Here is a 21,545-nt window from a genome sequence, read left to right on the forward strand (position 1 = left end):
TCTACCAGCATCCTCATACTGAATATAATCAAATTATCCCTAATCAATAATTAAGATAAATTCCCAAAATCCAAGGCCCAAACAATATTTTGTCTTCCTAAAGGGTAAAAGACCATTTTACCCTTCCCATAACTGGTCCAACAACTCATGACCCAACTCCCAAAAGGCCCAAAATGAGTTTCTCAGGAGTACGCCTCACATACTGAACTCGTATGCCCCGCCTACTGCTCTCTGATGCGCAATATATAAGCCACGAAACCTGATCCATGCATTACGCTGAGCGTACTCCTACGTACACCCATCATACTCGTCATAGGGCTAAAAACTCTCATTAAGCACTTAATGCTTAATACCAAACGTCCAAACTCAAATCTAACCTCTAGATAATGTCTTAAACCATAAGGTTGCCAACTTTACTCCTTTGCATGTTTTAATGGGACCCAAAACCCGTTTTTATCAATCTAAACTTATGATATGAACATCAACTTAAGCATGATTCATCAAAACCCATCAAGATGACATTTTTAGGGTTCCTAATAACTTCATAATGGATACAGTTTCCAACTTTATCCATTAGAATGGTCTAACCAACCAATATTTAGTCTTTAAGTCTCAAAGGGACCAAAAATGAATCTTTTCTAACTTAGTCCATTAAGTCCAAGTCTCAAGCTTTTAGATCAGAATCAATATGATATTTAGATGGATAAAGTTTCCAGCTTTATCCATAACTAGGTCACAAACTTTCAAGATCTAAACTTTATGCACTAAAGTTGTAACGACCCAAATTTACAAAGAAATTTTCATTTTTAATTAATAAAACACATTTGCATAATCCATGAAATCCCAACATAATTGTTTTCGAATCGGTATTCATTACAAGTGTCAAATTGCTCGTTTAGTCCCTATTTTCAAAAATTAACTCGGACCGTCCCTGTAATGTTTGTTTCTCACTCGGACGGTCCCTTACGAATATAAAATGACTATTTTACCCTTTCTCTTTCTTTTTTGATATATTTTTGATTTGTTTGTTATTAAAAATTTAAAAGAAAAATAAAAAAATAAAAGAAAAACAAAAAAGGACCCACCACTACAAACACTCATCATCTACACTAACCTCACTCACACCCTTCAACCATTTATCACCAGTTTATCTTCATGAGTTCATCTTCTACCGCCGGACCACCGCACAACACCATCGGACCACAGTGCAACACTGCCAGACCACCGCGCAACACAACCGGACCATCGCCTCTTTTTATCTCAGAAACATCGTCGACTACCCTTTCTTCCCTCGTTTTTCTTCCCGGTTAGTCCTTAAGCCACCGCCGTCGAACACCAGGTCTGTAGGAACCACCAGGTGGAGCAGAGGAACACAAACACACATTTTTTGTGTTTACTGATGCAATACAGATAAAGAGAGAGTAAGAGAGACGGAGATAGAGCCACCATCGCCACCCCGCCATCGTCACCTGTTCACAAATCTAGACTCCAGGTGGTGGTTGTCGGAGGTGGCTTCATCCTCTTCACTTAAATCCATCTTCACTAATGTACAATCCAACGTATCCGGTGGTAACCCAACAGATCCAGTGGAGATGGACGGCTATTTCATGTGGTTTCAACAGATCCGTTACTGGTGAGATCCAAACCCTAGCCGACGGAGATGGCGGCGTCAATGTGACAAAACCCTAGCGTACAAAGGCTTGGAGGCGACGATTACTTGCAGATCTGTGACATCCCCTAATTTCTCGGCCAAAAAAGACGGATTTAATTTATGCTTTTTAAAATAAAATCAGAGAAATCTTTTTAAAAGATGTTGCGCAATTGGTCCCCAAAACAAAACGTGATAAAAGTTTATTAAAACCTTCTTTAAGAAATGTATAGTTTCATTTCATATCAAAACCTCGGGATGTCATGTTCCGATACAGATCAAAAGCATAAACAAGACATTATAAGCCTTTAAACAGTTATTTACAACTACTGCCTATAATCCAAAAATCTCTCATCGTCCTCCGACTATGCTCGGGGTCCACTACCTGTAACATAAAAAGCTGAGTGGGTCAGGCTTGGGAACCTGGTGAGCATATAGGGTTTTCAACCCATAGTAATAATAAACTTATTAAGTTCACCAATCAACAATAACCCTGATTACCCGTTCCCGTTATCCTCACTTTACGTCCCTAAACACTTATCACAAGGGACCTAGCCTAAAGAATATCATCGGGACGGACATTTCTGCTAAGGGGTTTCCTCAGCCATACATGTCCTAAAGGCAACCATGAGGGGGATGGAGTACAGCGAATGAACACTCTAGTTCATTACACGTACAGGTTGCGGGCCTGCCAGTGTTCCACTGGACTGTCTAGAAAGTCCGTGGTCGTCATCCAAACTCCGCTAGATGACTGGATCTCAAATCACATCGAGGCCTCTCATCACTTTTATTTTATCACACATCATTATCTACCCATGTTTTACCCAACATATTTGTAGATAAAAATACATATACAGTTTAAAACTTGTATAAAACATCAATTCAACAGTCACCGCAGTTAAACAATTAATATAATTACACGTAGCACGTATTTCATATAAAATACTTCATATCTAGGTGTAAGATGAAGGTGACTATACACTCACTTGATTTGATGAAAATCAGGCAGCAATTCGTTTCCTAAAACGTTCGTTTCTAATAAAACCGGGAGTTTTATTCAGAAATCGGGCTCTGCGAGGGTCGGGCTTCGAAACCGAAAAGATAAATTTTCTGGGCTTCTCGGGCTCTTCGTGGCGTATTCCGAGGGTTATAATCGATACCGAGGCTTTGGGGGATGTTAAGATGAATAAAATATGGAAAAAGGGGCTAAATATGGCAAAATTCCAAAAGTAACCGAGAAGGCTCGCAAGCCCTCTATTTATAGGGGAGTCTGAAGTCGGTTAGAAGGGAAGAGTCAGTATGCGAGGGCAGGTGGCATCAGGAGCGAAGGCCACGCGGCAGCAGCTGGGCGAGGGTGCGCAGGTGGCTCGCACATGGGCTGCGCATGCGAGGCCTCGGTGGCAGCCTCTGATTGGACCAAAGTCCGGATCCGAGGAGGGGGGGCACCTGCTCGCACGTGGGCTTTTGCGAAAGTCCGGACGCTCGAGGGAAGGGGCACGCGTCGCCTTCTCACTGGACCACTTCGGATGACTCAGCAGCTCGGACACGTGGCTCGCATGACTCACCAATTTCGGACACGTGGCACGTTCTAAGCGAAGGTGACGTGGCCGAAGCCACCTATGCGAAATTTCTCGGTTTTCGCGCCAAAACTTCTAAAATCCATAACTTTCGCATACGAGCTCCGTTTTTGGCGTTCTTTATATGCACGCGTAGGTAAAATTACGCTCTACAACTTTCGTTTAGACTTCGTCGGCAAATTTTGACTTTACTTTTTAAATTATTATTTTTAACAGACCGGGACAGGAAATCCGTTAAAAATTCATAACTTCTTCATCCGACGTCCATTTTCGTCTGTCTTTTTACCGTTGCGCTACTATTGATGAGACATTCGATTCTCGTTTAGGTCGTGTCGGCTAAAAATCACTCGATCTAAAATCCGAGTTTTTAGATGTCTACTGCTAAGCTGAAACTTCGAAAAATCATAACTTCCTCATACGAAGTCAGATTTGGGCGTTCTTTTTATACCTACTCTCGGTTTAACGAACACTATGAGTTTCATTTAGATCACTAAGGCCAAAAAGTAGTTTATCGAAAACTCACTTTTTACGGCATTCGGCCCCGTGCCGGTTTTGTCGCGAAACTTCGACAGATCATAACTTCTTCGTTATAACTCGGATTTCGGCATTCTTTATATATCCGTAATCCTTGTCACGCCCACTACAAGTTTCTTAATAGATATCGGCTTTATCTAATATTTAGTTTTGACGCTCATTTTTATTCTTAATTAATTAAACCCTAATAATTAAGCATAAAACACATAATTCACATAATATTCACATAATTCCTTTTCATTTCTTCAAAATGAGTTACAAAGGTTAACCTAGACTATAATGTCAATATTAATGCCTAGCCTAGAAACATGGGCATTACAAGATCTGAGGCGATGTTTAGTGACGATACAGGTGAAGGAGGTTGGAAGGTGGTATCGTCGACGTTCTGGGGTAAAGGAGGCAGGAAAGGAAGGTCGGCGACATTGTTGGTTGGCTAGGGTTTTGGATTCCTGTCGGGAGTGGGTGAGAAAGAGGGAAACAGCACCAGATGGTGTCTTTATTGGCTGCGGAACAGCGGTGATGTGGTGGTGGTGGAGCACTGGCGGTGATGTAGTGGTGGTGGAGCACCGGCGGTGATGTAGTGGTGGTGGAGCACTGGCGGTGATGCAGGTGGGTGGTGGGGTGGTGGTTCATGAAAGAAAAGAAGAAGAAGAAGGATATAAGAAGGTGGGGCCCAATTATTTTATGATTTCTGTAAAATTATAATTAATAATAATAACAATCTAAAAATAAATAAAAAATAAAAGAATAAGGGAAAATAGACATTTTAAGTCTGATAAGTGATTTAAGGGACGAAACGTGAAAATTTTAACGATATAAGGGACGGTCCGAGTTAATTTTTGAAAATAAGGACTAAACGAGCAATTTGACACTTGGACGAGGGACGAATCGTGTAATTTACTCTTTTAATTAATAAAACACATTTGCATAATCCATGAAATCCCAACATAATTGTTTTCGAATCGGTATTCATTACAACTTATTTAATTCATCAGAGTGTTCCCAAAAACATATCAGTAAAAGAGAGATAGAGTGCACGCCGCGCCATCACGCCTTTCCCTTGCCCTTGGGCTCAGATGTACCTGAAACAAATCAACAACCTGTAAGCGACATGCTTAGTGAGTCCCCCAGAGCATACCACACACAATACACATACACATATCCTGCTAGCTAATTAAAGATACACACACATCACCCAAGCCATGCATACATAAAACCTGTCAGAATGCCATGGGCTACCCCACATGGTCTTTACCTAGGACTGCCATGGGCTACCCCACATGGTCTTATATCCAATGTCATGGGCTTCCCCATATGGTCTTTACCTAGGAATGCCATGGGCTACCCCACATGGTCTTATATACAATGCCACGGGCTTCCCCCCAGGGTCTTCCATACAAAACATACAATCACATATCATAACGAATAACATTCCATATCAAATCACATAATGACTATCACATATAACCTATTCACATGATGGGCCGGCCTTGGTGCCTTAGACCCATTGGTATGGTGAGAAGACTCACCTCTCACAGGCTGAACCGGCAAACTGTAGTCAGATATATCCCACGCTGCTCCTCCCAAACTGCCTATAATCAATGAGTAAGTAACTCATCATAATCCCATAAATACCCCCAGGGTCAACCCCAGTCAAAGTCAAGGTCTATAGTCAAGGTCAACAGTCCATATTGACCTTGACTCGACGAGTACAATCAGTCACTCGTCAGGTTCCCTGCTTCACTCACCGACTCGCCGAGTCACCCGAGGGACTCGTCGAGTTCCTTAATGTTCACAGCCGTAAACCACCAACCGTACATCCCTGACCGTGAACCCTTGGTCGTAAACCCTCTCGACTCGCCGAGTCACCAGAGGGACTTGACGAGTTCTCACGTAATCGGTTCTTTCCAGTGGGATTTAAGGTTTCAAACTTCAGATCCATACTCTCCTAGTGAAGATATCACGTAAAGTTGCAAACTTTACGTGCATGCATAGCCTCACATGGCCATAACACCAAAACTAACCTTCAAACAAGGTTCTTATGCATGGAGAGGGAATGAGATCAATAAAAGATGCAACTTTATGATATTTGGGGCCTAAAAAGGTCCAGATCTGGAACCATATCCTTGTGATAGGTCCATATCTAAGCTTGCTTCCACTTCCTCAAAGTTGGTCACAACTCTCAAATAGAATTTATGCTTAAGGTAACAGATTCATACCTCAAATCAATGCCCAAGACGAACTAGATGCTAGATCGAGTGTTTTCCCCTTGATACTTCTTCTTCAAGCTTGGAATCCTCCCCAAAATCCCAAGGATAAGCTCCCAATTGATCTTGCTTCACTCACAAGAGGGTGTACGACCGTAAACGTTCTTCTATGGTGCTAAGGGAGGCTACTGGGGCGGATAATGACGTTTATATAGGGGGCAAACCCCAAATTTAGGGTTTTCACTAAACAGCTCGGACTCGCCGAGTCAACCCGTCGACTCGCCGAGTCAGTCCCGTTCCGCGTTCCATGATACCACGACCCTACTCGACGAGTTGGTCTCCTAACTCGCCGAGTCCATGCATACAATCTTTCCAAATTAAACTAGGTGTTACAAGTCTCCCCCACTTGAGCTAGACTTCGTCCTCGAAGTCTGTTGACTCAAACAAATCGGGGTAATGCTCTCTCATCTCCTCTTCCGGTTCCCAAGTCCATTCGGAACCCTTCCGATGTTGCCATTGCACTTTCACCAGTCTTACTTCCTTATTTCGGAGAACCTTCGTCTTCCTATCCAAGATGGCAACGAGCTTCTCGATGTAGTTCAAACTCTCATCCACCTGGATATCACCCAACGAGACAACCGCAGCCTCGTCTGTGACACACTTCCGAAGTTGCGACACATGGAATGTGTTGTGAATCTGGCTAAGCTCCTCTGGCAGATCCAAGCGATATGCCACCTTGCCCACCCGGGCCGTGATCCTGAACGGGCCTATATACCGAGGCCCCAACTTGCCCCTCTTTCGAAACCTGATGATCCCTTTCAGGGGGACACCTTTAGCAACACGAAATCCCCCACCTGAAACTCAAGATCTGTTCGTCGTCGGTCAGCATAGCTTTTTTGACGGCTCTGCGCCCCGCAACCCGTCGCGCACCTGTTGAATCAACCCAGTAGTCTTGAGCACTACTTCAGTGCTTCCCATGACCCGATGTCCGATCTCATCCCAACAAACCGGGGTCCTGCACCTTCGACCGTATAACATCTCGAACGGAGCTCGATTGATACTGGCATGATAACTGTTGTTATACGAAAACTCTGCCAGTGGGAGATACGTATCCCAACTCCCTCCAAAATCCAACACGCATGCCCGTAGCATATTCTCCAATGTCTGGACCGTTCTCTCACTCTGACCGTCGGTCTGGGGTGGTACGCCAACATTTTGAGGTCTTAGAGATAAGATCACTTTATGATTTGTTTATTACATTTACCATGCTTCTTACAAGCCTAGCTTAGTATGATTAATAGCATGGCGAGTTGGAGTGTTAAATTCTTTATTATTTCTCCATGCATTGTGAGAAAAAGTGACTTTTACTTTTACTTTTGGGTCTTAACTTTTTCTATACACTTGCTTGTATAAAAGAATGGTATGAGACAAGAGTTTTAAGTTAGGTTTTACTTTCATCTTTCTACCTCTTTTCTCTAGAAAAAGTCGAGAGCATAAAGCTCTATTCTCTCTTATCTTTTTCTTGCAAATGGTGTAGAGATTAAGTGCTTAAATGTTGCTTCTCTTTAAGCATATTTTGGAATATGTATAAAAGCTTAAAAACAACATTTTACAAGTGTTATACTAGCATATATGGTGTTTTTTTTGTCTTGCTTTGTGGGTACTTTTAGAGAGCTCTTAATTTAGAGCTTAATGTCATACTTCATCAACTTCTAACTTCTCATGAGGATCAAAGTCTTCAAAAGTTGTTATGCTTCCTCTTCTATGGTTATTTTAACATTTATAACTCTTGCAAAATGATCCTTGGTGGGAATAAAATTAGTTTTATTTTTGTTCAAATCTTAAGTCTTCAGTTGCATTGTTTATGTTTTTTAAACAGTTTTTGAATAAAACCCAACATGTATTTGCAGTTTTTTTGGAGAATATTAATAGATAAAAAAATTTATATTTTGTTTAAATCAATTCAATTATGATTAGATGTATTATTCATTTATAAACATAACTATAAATATAGAAATACAACTACAATTCATAACTTGTTCAAGTATATTAACTTATGTCCGTCCGTTCAAGTTAATGTTATAATTTTTTTTATTTTTTATTTAGATAATGTTATTAATATTTATTTTATATTTGACAATACATAAAATATCAAGATCCTTATGAAATACAATATTATAATGCTAATGTAGAACCAAACACTACAAAGTGGATAAGATAATGACTTATTCATTTATGATTATAAAAAAGTTAATGATTGCTATCATTATGATTAAAAGTGTATTTCTAAAAAAAATGTTATATTTATTCATTAACGATTCACAACGTATAACAAATTGGGTTTGTGATGTCTCGTTTATATTTAAATATAATCATTTTGAATCAATTTTTTTTTGTTTAATCATCGTGACATAGAAGAAAGAAGGAAACTATAGTGATGGATTTTATTTCTAGAATCATTATCAACACATTTTTTGGATTTTTTTATTGAATCATTTGTGAATGTATTTGTTGTATATCACTACATTGTTCTTGATTATTTTCTGATTATAAATGTATTGTATTTTTAATTTATATATATGGTTTTTATTTATTTATGATTATGAATGTATTTGATTCTTTATCTTTACATTGTATTTTATTCATTTTATATATAGAAATATATTAATTTGTGATTACAAATGTATTTTGATTTTTCATTTCCTAAAAAGTTTAGTTAAAAAACTAATTCAATAAAATATGATTGCATTATTATTTATTCATTTACGAATAAAGTTGTGTGAATCAAAAGATACATGAAAAAAAAATATGTTTTTGTATTTTTAGTTTGATAGAAAAATTGTTTAAAAAATATTTTGTATTCCATTAACAAAAAATATTAATGTCTTTTTCTTAGGTAACTAAAAAAACATGTTGATCTTTTAACCAATAAACAAAGATACGTAGTGAATAATGGCATCAACATTCAAAATAAAAACACTTTAAAAATACAGTTAATGAGTACCCGATGGAATCGATTTCAAAATAACATATGTTATAGCTAACTATTGCGTTTTATACCTCGAACGGAAAAATTCAATTTAAATATCAGTTGTTATTTTAAAATTGTTTTGACTCGAGTATTTTGGATGAATAAAATTGATAATTTTTTTTCGTACTAACTTTTAAAAACAAAACAATAATGTATTACAATTTTTAAAAAAGAAAAAAAAACATATACTTAACTTTTATTAAACAACATTACCTGTTATTAAAATGTTAAAAATCATCATTTTTGTAATTTAAAAAATTAACTTTTAAAATATTTTTTTATAAAGTGTATAAATATCTATTTTAATATTTATATAATATTATGTATTTTCATATTAACAAAATACATCAATGTGATATATATATATATATATATATATATATATATATATATATATATATATATATATATATATATATATATATATATATATATATATATATATAACGAAAGGTTATTTGGAAAACAAAAAAACCCTAAAAATCATAAAACTGCATAAAAAGATACTTAGATATCACAAAACTTTTTTTTGAATTTTTTTATGAAAAAATCGCAACTTTTTTAATAAAATCGCTGAAAAAAATAAAAAATCATTTTTTAATAAAAAAAATTGGTTTTTTTTCAAAAAAAATTTCAGCGATTTTGTAGGAAAAGCTGCGATTTTTTCATAAAAAAATTCAAAAAAAAAAGTTATGTGATCTCTAAGTATTTTTTTATGTATTTTTATGATTTTTAGGGTTTTTTGTTTTCCATAGAACCTAAACCTATATATATATATATATATATATATATATATATATATATATATATATATATATATATATATATATATATAAAAGACAAAATTACAAAAATGGTACTTGTGGTTTGCTAAAAGTCACAAAGTCAGTCCCTACTAATTTTTTCGACAAACATGGTCCCTGTGGTTTCCAAAACTTGCATGAATGGCCCTTTTTGTTGACGACGTTACTGTTCATCCGTTAGTGTAAGGGTATTTTGGTCTTTTCAAGTAGTAAAGACTGAGTTTGTGACTATAGGTAACCATAGGGACCATTTATGTAATTTTTTCTATACTTTATGTTTATGAGTTTGTGCTTTTCCACCCCTTTACTTTTTAAATATCACTTTGAACTTTGAAAAATGTTATTTTCACCCTTCTATTTTCTAAATTTTCGTGTTTAACCCCGTATTATATATAATTTATTTTTATTAATAACTTTCGTTGGTTCACCTAAAAAAACTTTTTTTATGTGTTTATTTTTATATATTTGTCGGTATAATTTAAGGTGATCAACGTTTGGACTTTAATTTAGAATTTTCTTTCGTTATTTTTTTAAAAAAGTATATGTTTTTTATTTATTTTATTTATTTATTTTTTTTATAAAATTGTCAGTTTAAATTCGAGTTTGTCTATATTTCGACGTAGTTTTTTTTACGTTTTCATGCTTAATTTTATGTACGTTTCATATGTATGATTTGGGTCACATATTATACGTTTTTGATTATTTAAACTTTCGTTCGTTAACTTAAAAATAAATTTTACTTATTTATTTTTATGCATGTGTCGATATAAATTTGTGTTTTTCTTTTTCTTTATTTTTTATGTTTTGACTTAATTTTTTTTGTACGTTTTGGTGCTTATTTTATATATGTTCCTACATATGAGTTTGTTCATATATAATAGATAAAAGCGTAATTATAAGCATTGAATTTTGTAAGTTGAATTTTGACGGTCGTATTGATAAAAGTTACATTTCGACGTAAAAAAACACGAACGAAAAAAACACATATACAAAAATAAACACGAAACATAAAAAAAATTGCGTCGAAATGTAGATGAACTCGAATCTATACTGATAGGTAAAAAAACATGAAAAAAAGCTACGTCGAAATGTAGACAAACTCGAATATAATACATTTTTATAAGCTAACGAACGAATGTTATTATATGTGACCTGAATGATACGTAGGAATATATATAAAATTAAGCACAAAAATATACAAAAAAAAATACGTAGAAACGTAGACAAACTCGAATATAATACGTTTTTTAAAATTAACAAACGAAAGTGATTATATGTGACCCGTCTCATACGTAGGAAACACATATAAAGTTAAACAAAAAAAATTACATTGAAAAGTAAACAAACTCGAATTTAAACAGAAAAGTTTATAAAAAAATCATGTAATTTTTTTTAAAAAAAATTAACAAAGAAAGTTCTAAATTAAAGTCGAAACGTTGACCACTTTGAATTATACTGACTAATATATACGAATAAACACGTAAAAATAATTTTTTTTAGGTTAACAAATAAAAGTTATTAATAAAAATCAATTTATACATAATATACGGTTAAACACGAAAATTTAGAAAATAAAAGGGTGAAAGTAATATTTTTCAAAATTCAAAGTAAGGGTTTAAAGTGATATTTTAAAAAAGTAAATGGGTGGAAAAGTCACAAACTCATAAACATAAAATATAAAAAAAAATTACATAAATGGTCCATATGGTTTACATATAGTTACAAACTCGGTCTCTGCTACTTGAAAAGACCAAAATATTCTTACACTAGGGGATGAACAATAACGACGTCAACAAAAAGGGTCGTTCTTTCAAGTTTCGGAAACCACGGGGACCAAATTCGTCAAAAAAATTTAACAGAGACTGACTTTGTGACTTTTAGCAAATTATAAGGACGATTTTTATAATTTTGTCTATATATAATGTTTATAGTGAAACTAAACAAATGACATAGGTGTGGTGACTACAAAAACCATCCAAAATTTCAAAAAAACTTCTAATATGATTTATATAAGCTAATACATCTTTTTTATTTATCGTGTATACCTGAAGTATAGTAACGATTTTGTGAATTGGTGGTGCACACAATTTCTATATATTTACCCAAAAAATTATTTAGACACGGTTAATTATATAAGCTTTCCAGGTAAAAGAAAAAAGGCATGATCATTTAAATGTTTATGAGGTATGGTAGGTAAGACCTAAAAAACATTATTTACCAAAAGAATCGTTTGTTAATTAAGCGAACTAAATTTATATTGCGGAATGCACATGTATACGTCTAAACTTAAAAATAAAGCTAAAAGAAGACCATACATGAGAGAAGATAATCAAATAAAAGAAAGTTGTAATAGTCAAATCGATTGGAAATTTCAGATATTATAAAAATTGAGCATTTTTTATAGTATAATTATCAACTTGTTTCAGAAGAAATATTATAAAATAAAAACTGTAGTGTTATGATTTACAACATAACAATTTAGCTAAAATAATCATAAAAAACACAAAATATTCGTTTTGAAACTATTTTATTTATTCATTTATTTATTTTGTCTTATTTGGTATATTATAACTAATTAACTATTAGTCTATTTCTACTTGTGTTTTGTTTATTTGAAAGGGAAGAGTACTGGTCGGTACGAGTAATGCATGTTTATGTATTGGCAATTGGCCAATTGGCTGGGCAAAAAGTCTTCCTTATAAATCTCTATAAATAGACAGAGCTTCCCGATCATCTTCTTCATCGTCACAACATGGAAGCTGATCTCACCTTCCTCCTTGTCCTCTCATCTCTCATTCTTTCCTTCTACTTCATCCTTAACAGAAAATTTAAAGCCTCCAAACCTCTAAACCTCCCACCAGGTCCACCAAAACTACCCATCATCGGAAACCTCCACCAGATCGGCGGAGCACTGCCGCAGCATGCATTCCGTGAGTTAGCCAAGAAATATGGTCCCATTATGCACTTACAACTCGGCCAGATCTCCACCATTGTCGTTTCGTCGCCTCAGTTAGCCAAAGAAGTCTTCAAAACCAACGACCTCGCCCTCGCCAGCCGCCCCTACACACTGCTCGCCGATATTGTGTTGTATGGGAGTTCCGACGTTGCTCTAGGCCCTTACAGTGATTACTGGCGACAGATGAAGAAGATCATCACTGTAGAGCTTCTAAGTCCCAAAAAGGTCCGATCTTTCAGTTGTTTCCGGGAGCAAGAGGTGGACCATTTCATTGAGTTCATTCGATCCAACTGTGGAAAGCCGGTGATCATACGTGATAAGGTAACGAGAATGATCAATAACATCGTGTGCAAATCTTCGTTTGGGGATAACTGCAAACAACAAGATGTATTGATCGAGTTGGTGGATGAGTTGGGAAGATTGGTGAGTGGGTTTTCTGTTGCAGATCTGTTTCCTGAGTTTGGGTTTCTTTCCGTCATTTCTGGGATGAGATCAAAGTTGAGGAAGATTCATAAAAGTCTTGATAAGATTTTTGATGATATTTTTGAAGAAAGGAAAATCAAAAGAGAAAGAAACGAAGGATCGGAAGACGATCTGCTTGATGTTCTTTTTACAATTAAAGAGAGTGGCAGCCTTCAGCTCCCTATCACAGACAACAACATCAAAGCTATCTTTGTGGTACGCTATGCATCTCTCTCCTTGTCCTCTATAAATTATCTCCCTTAGTATATATTTAAACTATCAAAGGAACTATAAACGTATATGGTGTATAACAAAAGTGTCCTTCAGTCGATTAGCTTAGGGTAGTTTTGTGGTGATTAATAGTAAAGTGTTTACACTTAAAAAAAAACTAATATCATATTATTAATATATTATTTATTTATATAAACCTCTTACAACAGGTTTCTTTTTTTAATAATTAATATATAGAGAAGACATAAACGACATATCGACTAATATATATTCTATGTTTATTTTGTTATTAAGTGTTGATATTAGTTGTCACTTGCCATGCTACTCTTTGATCCTCTCCTGAGTGTTGGCTTTGGGTTTTGTTTTTTCGAAAAGAAAATACATTTTTATACAAGCGTGTTGTGTGTGGGTATTTTTATATTAAGTTCTATATATATATATATATATATATATATATATATATATATATATATATATATATATATATATATATATATATATATATATATATATATATATATATATATATAATTCTACACGTTGTAAATGCATGGATATGGAAAATATAACTTTAGAAATAGTTGATTTGTTATAATGTTTTTTAATAAATTATTTATATTTATAGAATTAATAATTAAGTAACTAATTAAGAAAGCTATTATGTCATTAACAGAGCATTTATTGATTTTTGAACCATTTGTAATGACACAGAATATTTTTGTTGGAGGTACAGATACAAGTGCGATGACAATCGAATGGGCAATGACAGAATTGATGAGAAACCCAAGCGTGATGGAAAAGGCACAAAAAGAAGTGAGAGACGCATTTAAAGAAAAGAAGAAAATCAGTGAGAGTGACTTACAAGAACTGCATTACCTTAATTTAGTTGTCAAGGAAACTCTTAGGCTTCACCCTTCTCTCCCTCTACTACTTCCAAGGGAATGTAGAGAACAATGTCAAATTGATGGTTATGATATTCCATTGAAAATGAAAGTGATTGTCAATGCTTTTGCATGTGCAGTTGATCCTGAATATTGGGATGATGCAGAAAGTTTCAAACCAGAGAGATTTGAACAATCCTCTATTGATTTCATGGGTACAAACTTTGAGTTCGTTCCATTTGGATCAGGGAGGAGAATTTGTCCTGGGATTGGTTTTGGTGTAATTTCTGTTAAGTCCGCTCTTGCTCAAATGCTATACTACTTCAACTGGACACTTCCTTATGAATTAAGCCCTAAAAGTATTGACATGACAGAGAATGACGGAGGGGTTGCAATAAAGAAAGTTCCATTGATGGTAACACCAACTCTCTATACTTCATTTTGAAGAGAACATGGAGGGAGAAAATATTGGACCAGATGTTGTTAGGCATTATTAAGAAACAAAAAAACCAACATGTATCTTTCTTTACATTCAATATGTGTATATGGTGTTGTCATTTATATTTAGTGTAGCCAAATCTTATCCCTTGAACTCTAGAGCTTGATGAACCTTAATAGAAGCTACTTTTTATGTGTTTACATATCATGTTGTAATCGGTAACTACGTCTTAGAGGATGCAATTTAAATACAAGCTACATCAACTTGTCTCATATATTCGATATTATAGTCACATTTGTTGGAAAATTTAATAAAAATTATCTATTTTTATTAAACTTTGGATACATTTAATATAAATATATATTGTATATATTATTAATCCGTAATGGGTTATATTTTCCTCTGTGAGAGCTCCGAAATGATATATGTTGTGTCCAAAACGAAGTATGTATGTGCGATATATTAATGCTCAAAGATAAGTATTTGGAAATAAAATTAGCAAATAAAGTGGATGTGAGAATACGTCCGACATAGGAGTAAAAAGTAAACTCTTAGTGGGTTTATAAGCATAAATGTGTAATGGGCTTATGTAACACCCAAAAATTTCAAGACAAATTTGAAGTTTTAAAACATTTCAAACCATTAAAATCATTACAACTTTGTTTTCAAAATGTATAATATCAGAGTTTTCCCAGAAACATAAACAAATCATGAGGAGTTGTACGGTCATGTATTCGCCTTGCCGCGATCCCCTGATGTACCTGAAACAATAAAACTGAAACTGTAAGCCCGAAAGCTTAGTGAGTTCCCCCAAAATACCAATCTCATATAACCATAATCATATCACATCCACAAATACAAATCAGCATGCGTAATGAGCCTTCAGCATGACTGGACCGTCTCGTAGGGCCTACAACATATCTGGACCGCTCCCGAGTCTTCGACATGACTGGACCGCCTCGCAGGGCCTACAGCCTATCCGGACCGCTCACTGGGTATGTTGGCCTTCAGCACAAAGCAAAACCGCCTCAACCCAACGTCAGTCAAACAAACATGTGCACATAATATCATACGTTAGCTCATATTGATGGGTTTCGAGCAATACATCATTCCTATGGTGTACTTACAAACCCTAATAGCTTTTGGATCTAGTTTGTCTAATGAACATGCAATCGAATATCCAAAGCTATAAACCCTAGATCTATCATATAAGAACTGAAATAAGGGTTTAGTAATTACCTTTGATTGTTATATAGCAATAACAATCAATTCCTTGCTTTGATTGGCTTCAGAAAGCTTAGTGCCTCAAGTGTTGCACCTCTAATGGAGTCACAAACACCACTAAGCAATTGGATGAAGGAGAGAAGAGAGGGGAGGCACCAAAAACGGCTGGAAACCCTAAAGGAACACTTAGCCACGTTTTTGGGGCATAGGGGTCCTTTATATACATGTAGGCTATTAGGGTTTGCAACTAGGAAACCCTAATCTAATTGCTTAGGCCCTAAGCAGCCCACGGACTCCTTTAACATATCCCTTGGACGAATTCCTTATGGGCTTCCCATAGAATTCGTCCAATCTATATATTATTAGGTGATCCATAGCCCAATTGTAATTATCTTATAATTACAACTTCAGTCCCCTAAGTTTAATTAATCTCTTTTAGTCACAAAATTAATTCTTAATTGATTCTTGACTAATATTAATTAAACTATATGATTTCTCCTTTAATATATTATTCTCATAATATATTAATAAATCATAATTAAACCTTTCTCTCCTTAATTCATCCTACAAATTGCTATGGTGAAGGCAACCCAAAAGGACCATTCTCACAATCGGGTCAAGTACATACCAAAATAGTTATGGACTTAGACACTAATCCAACAGTCTCCCACTTGGATAAGTCTAATAACTATTTTGCATAACTTCAGAACCTGATCAACAATCGTAGCTTTCAAAAGCCGCTGTCAACTCTGATCTTATCAGATACGCGTGTCCTTTAGATAAGGGATCATATATTCCTCCATTCTCAAGATGTCGTATAGACACAAGACATGAATTTTAATCATTCTCTCTATACTGTTTCCCGACTTCTGATTTATGACGACTGGCAACATACTACAATTGAACACATCAACTTAGTCTCGGCTTGGCCAAGCGCTTAGGGTGTCATCACTAAATCATCGAGAGGCCCACATATATCGCTTTTATCCCACTTTGGGTAAAAGGAATGGATAAACTTCGACTCAAATGCTTGCTTGCACCTATTAATCGAATTACACACAACAATAAGTTTTATAACACCAAGTTACTGGTGCGTTTACTTATCATCAATGTGCAACCGACCAGCAAATAACAACTCACACGTCTCGGTTTCAAGAATATACAATATTATCGTCTCACTAATCACCCGTGATAAATCCATGAAGTGATTCAAGTGAGCGTGGGTTTAATCCAATACTTTAATCTTATCAAAGCACTCATGAACTCTGCAGCAAACTTGTGTTATGTCTAAACACTTTAGACAATCTACAAACAGATTCATGACAGTCTTCCTTCATACCTACTTCCAACGTATGACCGACTGTGGAGGTTCGAATAACCCAGTCATTCTGGAAGTCAAAACATGCAAAGTGAAACACAATAATAATATTAATCCTTTATGGCCCCAAAACTTTTGAGCGTAAATAAAAACACTTTTATTTAAACACCATATTGATTACTCATTATTCATTGCTTACTGTTTCAGAAAATCAACTTATTACTCGAATTATAACCACAATTGTCCCATGCTCCAAGCATGCACACTTTGGTTTCCAATGGTCCATACTTTGTGAAATAGATCAATTGAAAACCTTTTCCAATGAAACTCATTTCACAATCCCCAATCCTTATTATTAGTATAAGAATACAAAATTCTTGCCACTTTTAGAATATGTCAGATTCTAATATTTTATGCAATGATTCTTTCGTAATGTCATAGCACAAAAGTCACCAAGACCCGGCTAATGAAATTACAAGGTATTCTATCGGAAATTGTTACAAGATAATTCCATAGACGTGAAGTCTCACATTCAAAGTACATTCCTTTGAACATCCTTCTCACATAAAAGTTTCTAATCTAGACATATTTCTTAATATCTAACTCCCATTAATGGAAACATTTCCATATTTGCCATATAACAACTCATTCTTAATAGAATCTTATATATTCATAATAATGTCAATATAGTCCATCCAGTACTATATTTCCAACTACTCACAAGCGACAAATCCTCAGCGAACCTCAGATCGTCCTTTGATAGTTGTTTAATTATTTTAGTCAAAACCATTTCTAGTCATTTTTCCCTCTTAATGCCCTGGGCATTTGGAAAATTTTAGAATTGTAAAATATTATAGCATATGCAATCGATCCTATACCCGAAGCGTATTGGACACGATGCATAATGTCTCACATAAAGACGTGATACTTTATCAGCCTTCTGCCATAATATTTTATGTGTCCTGTTCCCATAATTCGAACTATGAAGAGGGATGTCGTAATCATAATCGAATTTTGAGAATGCACTATGTATCTTTGACTAAATTTATTAACATTTCTCGATCTAAGCTTTAGAATTTTGAAACGAAGTATAATATTCTCTCCCTTAATTATAGCAAAACAATTTTTCAACCCTTGCAACTTTGCAAAGTGAATCTTTGTTTTCTATAATTAATATTGCTAACTTGCAATACTTACCATAATAATCATGCTCCCACTAACATGATGATTATTTTCTTACCAGCATAACACTTATGCTCCCACTAGCTTTGACATGTATTTAGAAAACAATTGAACTTCCAGAAAACAATGCTTATTGAATTCCTTAAGTTCATATTTCTAATACCTAATGCTTTGATAAGCCTTTATCTAAGCTTTGTAAGCTCATACACCTTTGCCTTAGATAGCTCACATGTGTGTCTAAAGAAATTCAGAACTTATGTTACTAAGTTCCAAATGTTTTGACTAATTGCCAAATCTCACAATTCGAACTATGAAGAGGGATGCCGTAATCATAATCGAATTTGAGAATACAATTTTCACAATTGCAATCTTCTTAAAATCTCTCTTAGTGAAAGCATTTCCTTACAATCATTTTCATGAAGGAGAGAAACCTCATGACACTTAGATTTTAAAGTGTATGTGTTCCTATCAATGTGAATTTGTCAAAACCAAAGTTTGCGAAAAATCTAAACTCATATGGACCGAACGTGCTCAATTTCGATTTCTTGCCTCATGGTAACATGAATGCCCACCATGTCTTCCAAGCAACTCATCCTTTCATATCAATGTACTTTCCATTGATCAAGGTGCTTTGTCTTTATGCATTCAAATGAGAACTCATAGAACTCACATGCATAATTAACTCAATTGGAATGGCACAGAAAAAGAGTATGTCATCCACGATAGGCTTTAAACCTCAAGTCGTGTGCTAGTGATGATCAACTAGGTTTAACTCTTGATTTATTCTTGAAACCTTTCAAGACCATTAAGACTCCCACTGACTCCTTGACATATAAGATTCTCTTGTCAAGAAACATTCCTTGACAAAACAAATATTCAAAAGTTAGTGTAGTTTTTATCAAGACTATCACTTCACATAATTGGTTCTAGTTGGTCTTTGTCTTATCCAAGACATCACAACTTACCAATCTCAAATGTGCAGGAATAAGAAGACTTTTTCCAATTCCACATTTGTTGAGTGTTATAAACCTACTAAAGAGTTGTCACCCATGTCAGAATCTTGACTCTAAGACTTGATATTGGAACGAAGTATGATTGACTTCTTGATTTAACCATTTTTACAATTCTCAATTCCTATTCTTAGACACGCAATTGCACTAAGACTCACTTAGAGGATCAATTGAGACATGGTTCTTAATCATTAAGACCTATCATAAAACACAATAAAAGGTACTCTCCCTTCTTCTTAGAATAGAGAAACTTTTATCTTTCTGCCTACTTGATTCTTCTTATTCGTTCTGCTATTGATTGAAACTCTTTCGATCAACTCAGAATTATACTTAATCTTATAAGTATAACCATATTTACTAAACTTTAGTAAATCATGACGAATATCTTTATCACTCTTGTGGTGGACTTGATCAACGCACAACCTAGTGTACTCGATATCCTAGTCCTTTTCTTGACACTTTGCCAAAAATAGTCTAATTTCCAAATATGAAGTTTCTCATTCATCAAGCAACCAAGTTGTATGATTCCAAGTTTCTGTCCAATTGAAACTTGGGCGATGAGAATCTTCGTTTATTTGGCAAATTCTCGACATTTCCACAAATAACATAATTAAGAATCAAATCCATTATTGCTAATAGTAGAAATATTCAAACATCAATTTTTCGTACATGCCACTGCAAGGATAAATAAATAAGACAAAATCAAAATTTATATTATTGCGGAAAAATTTGTCCTTACAATGCAATTCTGTCACACCCCGATCCTTGTCGGAATCGATCGAGGCGTGATATATTGTTCAAAGTCTCATGACAACTATGTTATAATATGATTAGATTCAATTAAGTACTAAGTATGCAAACAAGATCCACAACATACAAATACAAATCCAAATACGAACAACATTTATTACATCAAATTTAAATAGTCTTGTGAATTTCTAAGGCACAACCTATTTTTCATCAACTTCATTCTTCAAATCTGCATCATGGGTAAAAACAGGTCAACTACGAGAGTTGGTGAGTAATCTAATTTTAGTAGAGAAAATTGTGAAGTTGAAACCTTTATAATTGGAAATTTGTTTTCTTTTGAAGTCGGCAAACAATTGTATTTGAGATAACGGTTTATAAATCAAAAATTGATTAACAAATGATAACAACAACAATAAGTCCTCACCCTATATATACATATGTATATATATAAAAATATATATAGGATGGAGCATCTAATCATCATACACACTCAACCACGTGCGATCAATCACCTTAGCGTCCCAAGGCAGGGTGGTCAACCCAATAGCGCTATTATTGTCCATAACGTACCTCAAGAATACGGGCATAGTCATGGAGATTAGACTAAAAATGGTAATGCACTACAAGTACATGTAGCGTAAACAAACAATAGTTATACAATTAATGACTCACGTATAAATGTCCCAACAATGTCTCAATTATGATAAAACAATAAAATGAAGTTGGAACATATTAGAACCACATGATACACCCCAAAAGTATTGAAAATTATAAAGTATGGGGTAGATTACTCACATTAGTCCCAAAACGAAATGCGTGTGTCGTACGATAGACGGTTCGGGTCAAAATGGCGTAGAACCTAATATAATTAATAGTTTTGGTTTATGAACTGCTAAACGAGAATAGAGTACTAATACAAATAATTAGACACATATTCTTATATTAGATGAATTAACAATAATTCATTTTGATTATAATATTAAGGTATTCATTTGTTAAAAGAATTTTAAATTGAATTAATTACTTTGCATAATTAATTTATATTTTCAATTTAGGCCAGATTTTAATAATTTCTTATTAAAATAATAATTTGCCCAATTATAATTATTTACAGATTTTAACAATTATTTATATGAAATAATCATTAAAATGCATTTTTACATGCTTAAATACTTAGGAAAATGGTTTTAAATAGTACATAGTATTGAAAAATTATGAAATTATTATGAAATCATTATTTCATACAAGATTAATTACTGTAAAATTTTTATATTTTTCTGAACTGTTTTAGT

At 34.4% G+C, this 21,545-nt stretch overlaps 1 protein-coding gene across 1 annotated transcript; it reads left to right on the top strand.

Moving 5' to 3' along the window:
- Positions 1-12,484: 12,484 nt before the first annotated feature.
- LOC145111041 (cytochrome P450 Tp9025-like) lies at positions 12,485-14,969 on the top strand. The gene is made up of 2 exons (XM_079047338.1): positions 12,485-13,434; positions 14,161-14,969. The coding sequence occupies exons 1-2, from the start codon at positions 12,553-12,555 to the stop codon at positions 14,773-14,775; spliced, it is 1,497 nt and encodes a 498-aa protein (XP_078903464.1). The 5' UTR covers positions 12,485-12,552; the 3' UTR covers positions 14,776-14,969.
- The last annotated feature ends 6,576 nt before the right edge of the window (positions 14,970-21,545 follow it).

The sequence above is a fragment of the Lactuca virosa genome, chromosome 5 (assembly GCF_052849685.1).
Source record: "Lactuca virosa cultivar CGN04683 chromosome 5, Lactuca_virosa_CGN04683_v6, whole genome shotgun sequence".
NCBI lineage: Eukaryota > Viridiplantae > Streptophyta > Magnoliopsida > Asterales > Asteraceae > Lactuca > Lactuca virosa.

What these genes read in the sequence shown, in the direction of transcription:
- LOC145111041 (XM_079047338.1), top strand. Translation starts at nt 12,553, where the DNA reads ATGGAAGCTGATCTCACCTTCCTCCTTGTCCTCTCATCTCTCATTCTT. An exon ending in ACATCAAAGCTATCTTTGTG is followed by an intron (nt 13,435 to 14,160) that starts GTACGCTATGCA and finishes GTAATGACACAG; the next exon opens with AATATTTTTGTTGGAGGTAC.